General features: G+C 47.3%; 1 protein-coding gene across 1 annotated transcript in view; it reads left to right on the forward strand.

Moving 5' to 3' along the window:
* The first annotated feature begins 2,123 nt into the window (after window positions 1–2,123).
* Window positions 2,124–14,810, forward strand: part of fras1 (Fraser extracellular matrix complex subunit 1) — a 235,343-nt gene continuing 222,656 nt past the window's right edge. Inside the window, exons 1-2 of the mRNA XM_040154916.1 lie at window positions 2,124–2,545; window positions 6,576–6,607. Coding sequence (XP_040010850.1) covers window positions 2,479–2,545; window positions 6,576–6,607 — 99 coding nt within the window. The 5' untranslated portion in view covers window positions 2,124–2,478. The remainder of the gene's footprint in view (window positions 2,546–6,575; window positions 6,608–14,810) is intronic.

The raw sequence follows: 14,810 nt of genomic DNA on the forward strand, positions 1-14,810 counted from the left end.
TTTATATACAGTATATTGCTTTATTAAAACGTGGAGATATTATATAACAATGGTAACCAGAGAGGATAAAAATGCCATCAAGAGAGATAAAGTTTAAAAAAAAAACCCCCACCGGAGATGTGATAGAAATAAATAACAGGGGGTAGAAACATGATAAAGTATGTTAAAGTAGCTATAAACTGACTTTAAACAATATTTTAAACGGTTATGGTATAAAACTGATATTGGGCATCTCAGACACACTTTAAAATTTATATAACACCAAAGCAGAATATATCAGTAACACAACACGTAATAAAAGTTAGTTTTCGCACAACAAAGTTATTGTAAAAGCCTTTTATCACTTCAGTATTTTCTCAGTTCCTCAGAAACTTTGAGTGGAGTTTTCACTCAGACCACGCAGCTACCGTTAATGAAAAAATGTCAAAAGCATTGTGGGATGTTCATGGTGATATTTCATACCACGCACAACATGCCATTAGGTCACTATTAAAAAAAAAAAGCCTACAAAGTCCCTCTAGTATTGTGAAAGTGATACCCTATAAAGTATAAATACGACATATCACACCTAAAGTACCACAGAGCTGGATATCATTGCTCTGGCAACATAATTTGAACACTGTAGAGAGCCAGCAGCTGATACAGGTATGTTCAGGTGGGTTAAAGTGAGAGTAAAACTGGTTCAAAACTCCCATTTGAGCCACTTTTTCCTCGCTGTCGAGAAATCTGCATTTCACCGTCTGTAGAAACGCAGATTTCCAGGAGTAAATGCGGCTGAAGTGGCTGATCTGGATCATTTTCTTTATCAATATCCCACAAACGTGGCCACTTTCTACTGAGGTCTGGCTCTTAATAGAAAAGGATTTTCTCTTCCTCCAGCTCTAGTTTCTAGTGATACTTAATGCCCCAAAAACGACCATTAGGTCACTATCAAAACTCTACAAAGTCCCCCTGGCTTTGTGAAAGTGATTCCTTAATTCAGTACATCGCTGAAGCACCGTAGAGTCCGGCATCATTGCTCCTACGCCCTGAACAACAGCTCCACGGGGCCGATGATGATCGGAGGGGCAACTTGAAATAGTGGCCCCCAAAGACCGACCCCCTCCTGGAAGCAGAAAAGTCGCACGTGTCTGCTTCCAGCTGCACGAGGGGATTCCTCCCGCTTGGAACGTTTTGATCTGGATCCTTTTCGAGAGGCCCGAAGAAGTGAAGCCGCACGCAAAAGGCTCCAAAAAAATAAGCATCACTTTGTGTGAACATTTTTTTTTTTTTTTCCTTGTTTCCCAACCTGGCAGCCAATTTGTGGCCCCTGAGATTCCTCTATAGAGACCTCTTGGTCTGGACGCACTGCTTTACAGCATACAAACACAATATCCCACACCTCAAGTGCCACAGAGAGACATTGGAACAGCTTAAGAATATAATAGGGACGATCCCAGGGTATCAGATGCCATTAAGTGAGATAAAGGTCACCACGAACTCCCTACAGGAGACCAGTGAGGATTAACGGGGGATAAAAACCCCATCAAATATTCAAGGTTGCTATAAACACACCATAAAAAAAACCTAATAAGTGAGTATTAAGTGCCAGGGACGCACTAGAAGTCCCTCTGGTAATACAAAAGGATCATTCTAAAGACACCACAGGTGGGAAAGGTATGTTAGGGGAGTGCAAACTCCACAGAGACACTGTGGGAAGAACCGCTCGTTTATTTGTCGTTTAGCTGAGATTTCCTGCTGTAACTGGGATTCAAATGTCGAGTCCACCTGAAGATCTACCTCACATTCAATTCCCTCCCAAGTGTTTCAGCCCCCACCACGTGGGATCATGGTATCTGCGAGGTGGGTGGGAGGCTGGGGGCAGCAGAGGAGCGGTGGGACGTCCTCCTGGAGAGAGTAGGAGAGGACGAACAAGTAAGAGAAGAAGAAGAGGGAGTCGGGTAGGGGGGGGGGGGGGCTCGGGGAGGACAAGAAGACCGCTGCACCGCAAGAAGTGACTTCAAACACCGCGCACCATTCGCTGCGGGAGCGCAGAAAGTGCGACCGCCTCCCCGCCTGCCTCCGTCATGCGTCCCGGCTTTTAAAAGCGACCAGGCGGCTGCTCCTGCTGCCGGAGAGCGGACGGTCCGATTGCATCTTGTGGGTTTTTTATTTTTGGTTGTTTTTGTTTTTTGTTTGGCGTCCGGCCGGCAGAGCAGTGAGCAGGCGGGGTGAGAGGAGGTGGATACTTCTCCAGGTTTCGGGACTGCGCTGCATTCCAGACCGGAGCGCAGCGCTCAGGAGTCGGACCCGGCGCGCTCCGTCTCTCCGCTCCCTGCAAAGGTTCCTGCAGCTTTCCCGGTGGTTTGCTGGCGCATCGGAACCCCGATAATGCTCAGAGAGAACTGCCTGCGGTTGAGCTAGAGAGAGAAACCCAAACACGTCGCGCGTTTTCCCTCCTGACTGGATTTGGATTTAAGGTCCGTCTCGGCTCCGACCATGGGCGGATGGTGGATATTTGTCGGTGCTCTGGCGGGGATCCTCTCCGTCCCCCGAGGGATTTATGGTTGGTATTTTTGGTCTCTTTTAACCCAGCCAGTTGTTGGGGTTGTTATGTAGGTCAGGGGTTATCGGGGACCACCACGCACTCTCACATTAGAGCGATCTGATCGGATCTAGTCCCGCGTCGGCTACTTTTCCAGCGCGGAGACGCCAATCCGTGCAGCCTGCACATTGTAGGGGAGGGAAAGTTGTGGCCACAACTGTGCCTTCCTTCTCTATGAGGAAGTTTTCCACTGATCCAGGCCACAGTAGATGTAATTTATCCCTCGAATTGCTGAGGATATCCTGGAACTCCCTCAAGGACCCCTGGAGGGGGCTGGGACCCTGCTCTGGGACCCCCCGAGCGGGTTATTGTTTTCCCGGGGCGAGAGCAGAGATTTAACGGAGAGGTTGGTGTGATTCCACTTCGACAGTTTGCTTTGCTTGTTTCCTGGAAAAGAAACGTGTCCCACGAACCTCCCTTTGATGGGATTTCTGACTGAATCCGGGATGAACGCGGCACCCGTGCTCAGATTAGTCACATCTGTCCGGATGGTCGTTGCATCCCCGAAAGCACTGAGTTGGAAGGTGAAGAGAAGTCTCGACACCCGCGTCAACACCGGGGCTCAATGGTTTTTAAAGTCACATGTGATGTTTTAAGACCCAGTGGAGTCAGGACCCGCCTGACACCGAACCATGGCCACCGAGAGGCTGCTGAAAGGATCTAGACGTATTAGAAAACCTGCTGACTCTGTGGCGACAAGTTGGCAGGAGGGGTCCGCGTGTTTTGACCTGCGAGTCACCGGGGCAGCTCTCGTCAGACCCCGAAGCCGGTCTGAGAGGAGCCCGTTCAGGGAGCGCGCCACGCTGGAGTAAAGTCCGGACCCGCGTTACCGTGCGTGCCCGCCGGCCACGGCCTCCCAGGCGAGCGCGTCGGCGTCAACACACCGCGCGGGAATCCGAATTCAGGGAAGGCCACGCGTGAGACTCGCCCGGACCGGGCGTCCCCGTCGAGCACTTTAACCGCCTCAAATGTCTAAACACGCCTCGGGAATCGACCCCGCTCTCGGCCTCGCTGACGTTTCAATATCCCATCCATGGATTCACAATGCATAAGGTTGTCAGGGGGGAGGGTCTAGAGCAGGTGTGCGCAGCTGTTGCCGAACCGACCTGGTCCAGGTTTGGCCTCGGTCTTCCTATCAAACCCCTGCTTGTTAAAGAGTCGGGTTCTACGTTGAAGTTTCTCTGCTGACACGCAGCAGCAGAACCTGGCCTCAGACTTCTCCCTCTTTTTTTCTAGTTTTTCTTTTCTTCTTTTTTTAAAAACCCAAATCATAAGCACCCCGTCGTCCCCTCGTCCCCTCGGTGCGTGTCCAATCTGTCTGGCAGCGCTTGAAACTGTCGTAAAACGAGATGCTCCCTCGCCGGAAGGATGCTGAGACCAGGAGAGGGCCTCCTGGTCTCAAGACTCCGTTTCCTTTGCCCGCTGCTGAAATGTGGCTGAGGTTTCTGCAGAATCGTTGTCCTCTTTAAATGAGACTTCCTCGAACTCGAGCTTTGAAGTTACCCCACGGTGCATCGATTTTGGCAGTTTGGCAGGTCCAGAGAGGCCTAGACCCTCAGGCAAATCTGGACCAAACAGAGTGTCTTCAATGTCTAGGAGACACACGACCGCATGTAGATGATACCTTTCAATGGAAAGCATGTCCTACCTACAAGTTCAAATACAATCCCTGGAAAACTGTCAACAACGACCTTAAAAGCCTCCACTTCAAAAACCCCGTCGAATGGATTCTTGTGTGATGGGAAAGAGACCCGACTGTGAGGCCAAGGCAGAGGAGGGCGGCATTTAAGGGCGACCGTAGTGAAATGTTTCGCGTTTGGTCTGGTCTCCACAGACGCCAGGAGTGGACATGGTTTCTAATAATCACGCATGACATCTTAAGGTTAGAGTTGAAATATCTTACCTGGAGACACCGCACTGTTTTCTCGTGATCACGACTTCATTGTGAAACTCTCGAGATACAAAGCGTGGGTCAAGCCAAGCAAAGGCCTCGTCAGTTTCTCATTTTTCAGATGACCCGTTCCTCGATGCGTCTCTCCTCCGAGGGCTGAGAGGATCAACCCTGTGATGCGGCTCGTTTAGACTGGAGCTGTCGAGACGTCCAAGTATCGATCGCCAGAAAACAGCATTTGATATGTCAAGATTCTGTCAATGAAAAATGAACATTTCTTATCTCTGGTTTCCCTAATCTCCCGCCACATACCAAACCTCCGTTCAAAACTTATACATTTTTTAGAATTTTCTGGAAATCCCTTCCTCCCCCCATAGGGAGACTATGCCAAAGCCAAAACGTAAAGCAATATGTGGAATAAGATTAGAGTTACTCAAAAAAAAAAAAATCCAAGAAATAAAAAAGGCCAGAGGCATTGTTGCCATTGGAGTTACTTACTAATGATGGTGTGTAGGGGAAAAACCCAAAGCTTCAAACCACAACAAGTTAGCTGAAATGTGCCGGTCTCCTGATAGAACAGTTTCGTTAATACTGCCAGTCATTTCCATGCATGTTGGTACCAAGGAAAAAAAAGTCGTGCCAGAAATCCCCTCTCGCATATTTGCATAAACAAAATCTGCAAACTGGATTACACTGAATCAGCACTCACGCGCTCAAAGCCACCGTCATTCGATGTGTTAATTATTGTCTCCGAGTCAAACTGACTCCCGGTAATTGTTTAAAATCCCAACGACTAATTGGCTCGTGGAGAGAATTTTCTTCAGCAGCACGACTGCAACCTTAAACCACTCCTGTATATCTGCCCCGAACTGATTAAACTGCCAGATTGGTATTTTGCAGCGCACGCTTTTCTCCCATAGAGAGAGATGAATTAACAACAGCGCCAAGCAGCAACACAAACAGACTCGCTCTGGGGCTTCGTGTATGAGAATACAGCCGTGACTGTACTCTTGTTTTCCCATGTGGATCGTTATGGCAAATGTTAACCTCTTGCTGTACTCTCCCCCCTGAGGCGGTTTCGGATTTCTCAAGTCTGGGTTTGCGAGGGCTGGGCCGAGGCGCACCTCTGTCCGCCTGTCTGTGTTGTATCAACAGTTCTAGCCCTCAAATTGAGCAGAGCTGGTCACCAGCGTCCTGCCACTTCGGTCTGAAGATGCTGTACATTTTTTTTGGGTAAAACTTCCAGGCGAGTGGCGAGTGCTCGATATGCACTGAATGTAAATGGGGGGGGGGGTCAATGCTCGGTTTAAGAGTTGGAAGACAAAACGAAAAAGCGATGCAATGGTGACTTCTGGACGGCTAACAGTGGAAGCAAAGTAGGAGGGGTTAGGGTGTTCAGGCACCACAGGCGAGAGTCGTCATCAGTTTTCATAAAGACATAGTGAGGAGAAGCGTAGGCTTTATGCATCGTTATGAAATTAAGAGACTTTTTGGATGAATCTGCCTCGGAGATTTGGGCTAGAACTAGCAAAATGCTGGTTAGCATTGTTGTTTAGCACGTGAAAGCTAAGCACGCCTTGTGGGGGCATTGCTTTCGCTAGAACATACAGCATATACCTGCTCGGATGTGCCCCCCTCATTTGATGGTCAAGTTGGGCTTGTGTTAGATGTATACACAACAACACAAGTATCGGTGAAATCTGATTTCCTGTAGCATAGGACCTTTCAGCGTGTGGGCACCTCACGGCTTAGCTTCTTAGTTTGTTTTTCCGAAAGCCTTCTCTGTGTTGCAGGGGTGTATTGATCTGAGTTGTATGATTTCAGAGTTTGACAGTGCACGGCACTGACACTCGTGACACACGGGGCTTAGAGAAACTCGCATCCCACAGTCTGACTGGAATCGATTCCTCATCCTTCACGCGGCTGAGCTGCCACTTGCCCTGAGTGTCTGCAGGAATTTTATTGACAGGTTTACATAATCTCTAAGAAAAAAAACGGTTTCCTGACATATCAATACCAAAGGTGTGATCCGTCCCGGACTCCCTAAAGCTAACGCTCTCTTTCTTTCTCCCCCCCTCTCTTCTTTCTGTGTCATCCTAGGAGCTTGTGTCTACGAGGGATCGCTGTTCGCGGTAGGTGCACCCATACTTCACTGTCCTGGTTAAGATTCCCTCCCTGTCCGCTCACAGAATTAGAATCTTGAGTCCGTTTGTGAAGCCTGATGGGTATTTGCTCATGCATTATTCAAAGGGCCATAAGCAGGTTAGTGTGAGTGATGGCTGTAGCTGCTTTGTGTGTGTGTGTGTGTGTGTGTGTGTGTGTGTGCTGGGATAGGTGATAAAGGTGTATGTACAATCAGTAGGGACGGCTGCACATCCTCTGTTGTCTAAGATGTAGCCGAGAAGATGTGTCTCATCTATAATGCATGCCGGATACTGGCTTCGCGGATGATAATGGCGATGAGAGCGCATGATGTGGTTCGATGGTGGGCCCGGCCGCTACAGGAAGAGCCGCCGACTGCCGGCGCTCCGCCGCTTGAAGGTTAGGCTCCCACCGGGGTTAGAAAGAAGTTTGAGAGGAACTTTATTCCTGTGGTTCTGCTGGGTATTGGCGGACGCCCAAGGTTTTGCTCTGAAATGTGCTATTCTTTGGACTCTGCGGCTGGATACTCGTTTCCTGGCTTGAGACTTAATATTAATGTTTGATTTCGTCGTGTTTGGCTCGAGGGCGTCGACACACGAGGAATCGCCTCGTTCCTTCGCGTAGGCAGCCGAGGCTTGTCCACTAACGTCATTAAGACACAAACCAGCCCAGTGAGTTGAACTTCCAAGTGTTTTCACTTTCCTTCTACGGTACATGGGCAAAAGTGTGTAGACGCCTGAACATTACACTGATACGTGATTGATTTAATCTGCTGCTATAACAGCCTCCAGTCTTGCGACCTACCTGCAGGCATTTGCTCCCATTCACAAGAGCATTATACCCTTTTTACACCAAAATTAGCGCTTACAGGCGGGTTTTTTAAAATTGTGCGTAAACCCGCTTAAAAAAAAAGGCAGTTGACTCCTTTTCCATTGTCAGTAGACGAGTTCTCCCAGGGACAACCCTGCTACAACAGGAAGGGATGGCATTTGATTATCCCACAGGCCGTTGTGGACCACGGTTTCTGGTAAGCATGACTTTTTGGGAATAATAGTTTATCATTTTTGGCTGGACCGCAACAGTCGGGACCAGCCCCACAAAGCGGGACTGAGAGTGAGCTGCTAGCCACTACACAGGCTAGTAAAATCATATGGATCCTCGTGGCTCTTTGCATCTGAGGTCTGGTGCTCCTGTCAGTGTCGGATGGGCGTTCCAGTTTTTCCCAAAGGTGTTGGATGGGGTTGAGGTCAGGGCTCTGTGCAGGCCAGTCTTTCGTACCAAACTGTGAAAAGCACGTCTTTGTGGACCTGGCTTTGTGCATTGGGGGGGGGGCATTGTCATGTTGAAACAGGAAAGGGACAAATAGAACCTGTTCACGCAAAGTTGGAAGCGCTTTTGTCTAAAATATCAGATCTACCGTCTCCAGAGTTACAGGGCCGAGACAAAACCGTGAAGAAGCTGTATGAGGTCCAGGGTGTCTGCATACTTTTGGCTGTGTAGTGTCACTTTGAGCTGTAAAAAGCACAGTAAGGCAGAGTTTGAAAATTTATTTCATATATTTTATAGAGAGAACATAGTGTGCAGAGATCATGAGCAGAATCAAAAGAAAATTTGAATTCATCCAAACAATAAAATTACCCACCTTCCGACTAATTTGCCACTGTACTGTTTAATGTTTCATGTCGACTGTTAGCTGTTTAATATCAGCTGTCAGCCAGTCATGTCATCTGTTGCCAATAAGAGGTGAGCTTCTTTCCGAACGCAGCTACATGAAAAGACTCTGAAAAGTCTACGGTTTTTCCGATCTATTTTTTTCAGTTAATTATTTGAGTTCCCTCCGCCACAAAGGATGGGGAATCCTGAAAGAACCCTGAAAGAAATCTGTCAGCCAGGTTTAAGTGGAGAGTCTTTGTTCCATCTTAAGACAAAACCCTGAGCAGTTTAAAACATTCAACATCAGCACAGAATGCACTTTGGGGTAATTAGGCCTCAAGATATCTCTGTCTCCTCTTATTGGTTGAAGCCAAGTAAGAGGGAATGAAATTTGCTGCTGTGCACTTTAGAAAAACACCACTTTTCTCTCGCAACAACTGGTAATCTCTCTTAAAAATCCTTAAACACGGTTCTCAGCGGTAGAGTTGTGGTTCCCAGGCAGGAAAAATGACAAACTCCTGCTTTGTGCTTGCTGTGTTATCAGCATAATTACAGTAAAGCTTAAAACAGCGAGCAGTAACATACCTCCAACTACCTCCGATCCTGTAAATGCACAAGAACACATCCTGCCTCCCCGTGTTACTTTTCCCCCGGCTTTGAAGGGGGGATAATTGTTGGAGGATGTAAAGACAGAAACGGTTCAGTTGGTGTTTTAGGAGGGAAGAGGGGGAGGGAGAGTGTCGGTGCAGGAGAAGGGAAAGGAGGAGGGGGGCGGGGTTCGTGGGGGAAAAGGAGAGGGCAGGGAGACAGGTGGGACGTCCCAGCATGTTTGGACACAGTTGGGAAAAGGCCCTACTGGAGTTCAAAGTGAAGAACCCCCCCCCCCCAACACCTGGAGTGGTGGGCAGATAGAACAAATGGAGAGAAAAAAAAAAGCAGATTAAAGTGAAGGTCTCAATAGAAGCCCTCAGGCCTCCCTGTGTGGTTTAGGTCTGCCTCCCCACACATGATCTGTTTCCTCTTTCTTCTTTTTCCAGACTTGAATTTCTTTATTTGATTTTAAAATCGGTGTTCAGCCTGATTTATGCCAATAACAACTCTGCCAAGCCACGAACAAAGCTCATTCTGATCATCCTTGACGGCTAAATAAAAAAAAAAAACAACATAAAGGCACAATTATATAATATGTGAGATGACAGGCATTTAAAACCACGGGCTATAAGCATATTGAGGCAGAAAAGCAGTATCTTCCTGTGCTTTTCTAAGGTTTTTCCAGCGATTTTAAAATGTTTTTAGACCTGAAAATAACCAAATCATCACTTCATGCATCTCCACACTTCTCTGTAGCGTGTAAGAGATAAAATTTTATTCGTTTTGTATGTCGCTCTGACTCACACAACATGTTGTATTCCCCCCCCTCTGCTCTGCCAAAACATACAACTTCTAAACTCGCGCTGAACAGTTTGATTGCTCGTTTACAGTAAGAGTCGATGGGAACTTTCCCATCAGTGCATTTACATTCGCTTCAGGCACCGGGTTAGCGCTGGCTCTCTCCGGTAATCTGATTTCTTAAACGTCACGTAAACAAGAAACCTGGTTGACGTAATCGGGGTTGTAGATTAGAGAAACCTGATTTACCGAGTTGGATATACGGTCTACGGGTAACCGGGCGTCTCAATGGCTTTTTAGATGGTCGCATGTGCATGACAAACACAGGGAAAGTAAAAATGGAACAGGTGGCGTCAAGACTGACCACTAAAAATCAGTGAGTTCAAAATAAGGTTGACTGTGGGGGAAAAAACAACGACTGACCTGCTGCCTGTATATGTGGATTAACATTAACCAGCCCAGCACGGTGCATGTAAATGTTTTCCCCGACAACCTGCGTAACCAGTCAGTGTCTCCTGATGGACGGCGTGATTCTTGATCGACGCCCAGACAGCTGGGAGGGCGCGGGGCAATGTGGTCAGTCTTTTTTTTGCAGCAACGTTTTACATTCTGCTCGAATAAAACTAATATCAGCCAATTTAGAGTGGATCTTTTGACAGCAGCCCTGTGGAAAATCAGATCAGGGAGCTGCTCAAACTCCCAAGACAGCCAGTCAAAAGTTCGGATGCCAAAAAAGCGGTCTGATCGTTCAGCGGGGAGGCCGTTAAGTGTTCAGGCAGGTAACCCGGCCTTGCTATGCCTTAAACGTCAACGTCAAACAGCGGATTCGCAACAGTCCCACAGCGTCCGATCTGCATACTGAATGACGGCGGCACCGGCTTGGGGACAGCTACATGGAGATAAATGGAATCACGTTATTTTCTTTGCATTCTTTTAAAAGGCCGCTCGTCACCCTTGATTTTCATCAGAAGGGTTTTTTTTTTTCTGCTCTGCCAAGACTAAAATTTTGTGTGTTAGGCTCATCGGTTTTTGGAATTTTTTAGAAACTGAAATATTGGTTTGGTCTTTAAAAACCCATATTCATCAACACTTTGGTGATTTCACGTGTGTGACACGGATTAAGGGCAGTGACATGTAGACACAGAAGAGCGAGTCTTTACTTTTCCCCGCAGGTAAAATTCTAGTTCGCACAGCTGAAGCGGTTTGCATTGATCAGACCTTCTCATCGGTTCAGTTTCTCCTGGCGAGTTGCAGAGGCCGGGGTTGACGGTGTTCGGCTGGCGTTCCGCGTCTGCACTAAACCAGTCAACACGTCAGCCGTCTCCCAGCTCCAGCCCCTGTAACCTGATGAGTCAGACCAGACCGGCAGAGGGGGTTGAGCCTGGAATCGTCCGGATGTAATCAGAGGTCTTCAGTGACGTCACCCTCGGGTCATCCTGAACACCCTGATCTTGTCAGCTCATGTCAACTGCGACGCTGACGTCACGTACTAAACATGGCTGCCACCGGACGAAGGAGATCTGAAACTCTTTACTCGGAGAGCTGATATTATACAGAACAGGAATTGTCTCCGGAGGGATTTTGCAGATAGAAATGTTGAGCAGACTGATCAACTTTTCCTGATGTCTTCAAAATGTTTGTTCAGTCCAAAACCCAAGGATATTCAACTTACACTGATTTCAAACAGACAAAAGCAGCAAATCCTCACATTTGAGAAGCTGGAACCAACAAATATTTGGCTTTTTTGCTTGATATATAACTCAAACATTTATCAAAATAGTTGCTGATTAATTTTGTGGCGTTGTACTAATTGATTAATTGACTTAATCTTTAGATACACTATTATTGGAGGGGAGGGGGCAGGGCCAGAAATCCTAGCAGCCAGTCTTCGTAGTGAATCATAGATATTGAAGTTGTTGCGTTAATCAAACCCTGAGAGGCAACGAAAAGACTTTTGTTGAAAGTCTTCTGTTTAGGAAAATACCCCCGCGTCCGTTTAAGTGAAATAACAATATAATAATCATAGTCAGCTCATACTCAACATACTCAAAACAATGACCTGCTTTGTAAATTTGCCTATTCAACTCATTCAAATACACCGAACAGCCGTTAATAATGGCAGACTCTGAAAAAATCACGTCAAGGGACAGACACAGATGTTCAACTGTGGCCCAGTGCTGGCCCAATGATGGCTGATGGTTGGCTCGATGAGTAAGGGCTGTAAAGCTCTATAGACAATGTCAAAAATGTCCTTTTGTCATCAAACTGAAACACATTTTTTGTAGAGTACCTGAAAAGTTTGCGGTACTTTATGTTCATATCTCATATTTTTGTAAAGTCGTGTTTTGAAATAAAAAATTGCCAGATTTCTCCCTAAAGTGACAGACAGGGGTAAAAGTGGGCTGGCAACTTCCATTAATGAGTAAATAAATCTGATTGGCAGGTTCATATATAATAATGTGGGCCGGTGGAGTGTCAAAAAACCCACGAAGTGGTTACCAGCCCCTGTCTGTCACTTTACCGGCCCTCTCTGTGGTCCTGTCATTAGAGGTTAGCATGAGTGCCCCCCCCCACAACCGGTGAAGGAACAGTGGAAAGCACCAGTAGCTCAAAAATGCACACAAGTACTGGGGTAAGTGTTGCATCTTTCTCCCACAACCAGGAGCACAGGTTCTCTGTAATCACGCAGTGGCTGTACGGCGTGAAGCCGAGGAGACCGTGGGTCACATGTCCCGCATGCGTCCCGACAGAGCTAAATAAGCCCTGACCTACTGCAGCAGGGCAGCGTGCCACCAGGCCCGGCCCGCGGGGAAGGGGAGCGGGGCTCGGCAGCATATGCAGCACCATGCCCAGGTACATCACCTGCCCCTCAAGGCTTGAATTGCTGGCATTGCAAGCTGCCGCTCCTGTCGGAATCGAAATGTAGGGCACCTCGTGAATAGCGTCACCAGGGGGTCTGGGCTTTGAGGCAGTTTAACAGGACATTAACCTGAACAGAGGTGGTCGTATTCAGAGTGTGCTTTTGATTTCAGACCTGCTGAGTTTATGACCCGATGCCAATCATGCACACGTCACTGCACATGTACGTTGTTTACAGTACGGTGAACCATAAAAGGTAATGAATTTTGCCGTCGTGCACTTGGGGAGAAAAAATTCTTTCGCCTCTTTGAACCGCTCTCATCTCTCTGCGGTGCCTTAGACACAGGTCGCAGGGCTGTAGTTGTGGTTAGTGCCAGGCTTTATGTGCATGGCAGCTTTTTTTAATGGATTCATGTCGAGCGAAACAATCATATGTCCTTTCCATAATAAATATTCCTGTTTCATGTGGTATAAATCAAATGATAAAAAGACATGTAGGTTCCTCCCATTTCTTGTGTTCTCTCTGAGGACGACAGCACAGAGCGGTACCTACCCCTTCATTCCCACAGAACGATGTCACCCTCCAGTTTTGGACGTGTTTATGATACCACATAATGAAGTGTCCGGATCATAAATGTAATGGACGAGCAGAGTCCGGCTGGCCTCGGGGTTTGAGACGCTCGCCGTGTAATCACAACGTCACTTGTTTGAGTTTGCCCGAGGATGTTTTTTTTTTTTCTCTCTCTCTCTCTCTCCTCGACCACTTACCCCTCCGTTATTTCCCTCACCTATTCAAGTGCGTTTGTTTGTAGTCAGTTTAACACACGATTAGTTTAGTTCCATTAGTTTTCTTGTTTTTTTTTTTAGTAAACCTCCATTTGTAATTTTGCAGCACCCGAAATACACGAATACAGCTCACGTGTGACTGCAGCGCACCAAGGCGATCTGGAGCATCTCTGGTTGCTGCTGCCTGACACGCTTCGCAGCTTGAGTTTGATGACACTGACTGGGAAAATGAAAAAAAAAAGAAAAAACCCCAGCTCAAACTCAAATTAAAAGGAGAGTACACTGAGGCAGATACATGAGAGCCTATCTCTGACTTCCCTCGGTGCCGAGGGTTAATATCCTCGGCGCGGGTATTCACATCCATCGACGCTGCACCCAACGGGTTGGCGGTGAAGTATGACATTAAAAGCGCTAATAGGATCAGACTGCTTGTTGACGGTGAAAAACTGCCTTTTCCGAGGCAGCTCGGGCCGCAGCGATGATTCTTCTGTGACAACCGGGTCGCCCCCTGACTGGCGCGCACGCTGCCGTTTGCCTCGCGGGGCTCCAAACCGACCATGTGATCAGAGGGAAGAGCCAAGTCAGACCCCCCCCCGAGGGGTGAGCCATGCACCACAGGCACACTGCAGGAGGGAGCCGAGAGCAGGAAAACAGGAAAACACGGAAAGTGGGAGAAAGTACTGAAGGAGCAAAGAGGAAAACAGAAAGAGGGGTTGGGGAAAAACTCCGTCTGAGGATGACGGGCGGGGACAAAAGCGAGGCAGGAGGGGGGACGTGTGACAGCGGGGACCCGGCCCCACCTCAGTCCTATGTGTCAGCATTCTCTACTTTCAGCCTGATTAGAAATTCTGGTCAGGTAAGGTCACCTGACAGGAGGGAACGCAGACTTCAAACTAAACTGGATAAACTGCTCGGATCAAGACGTTTTTAACTTCTTTTTTTTTTAAATTGCAAACGGTGACCTTTGGCTCTGAAATGTGAATTTAATTTACCCGTTCAGGCCACACTGCCGAGAGCACCGGTCTTAACGAGACATTTAGCCTCTTACTGAGTCCTAAAGTCTCATTTTCACAAGCTGAATAATCTGCCATTGTGATGAGATTATTTCCAGGGAAACGTAATTTCTTTCCTTTTTCTATGCAAAATAAATTCTTGTCATAACTTTCCCTTTTATATTCTTTTTCCTCTGGTGATTTTTTCTTTTTTTTTTGTGGTGGCAAGTGGCCATTACAGTTCTTTTTGTCCCTCTCAATCACTGTGCCAGAACAGTCACTGCTGGCGATAATTCAACCTTATTGAATTTCAGTGGCATCGTATTGTGGGCACACTGTAGTGTCATTTTACAAATCTGAATTCAAATCCGGTCTGTGAAATATTTTTTCTGATGTCACGGATGACAGATGAACCTTTTATCGTGCTGCATATCAATATTTCATACGTGATTTTTCTTCAGAAAGTTCCTGCACTCTGCCAGCACCAACTTCCTGATGCCCCATGACTGAAAAC

The sequence above is a fragment of the Xiphias gladius genome, chromosome 19 (genome assembly GCF_016859285.1).
Source record: "Xiphias gladius isolate SHS-SW01 ecotype Sanya breed wild chromosome 19, ASM1685928v1, whole genome shotgun sequence".
Lineage (NCBI taxonomy): Eukaryota > Metazoa > Chordata > Actinopteri > Istiophoriformes > Xiphiidae > Xiphias > Xiphias gladius.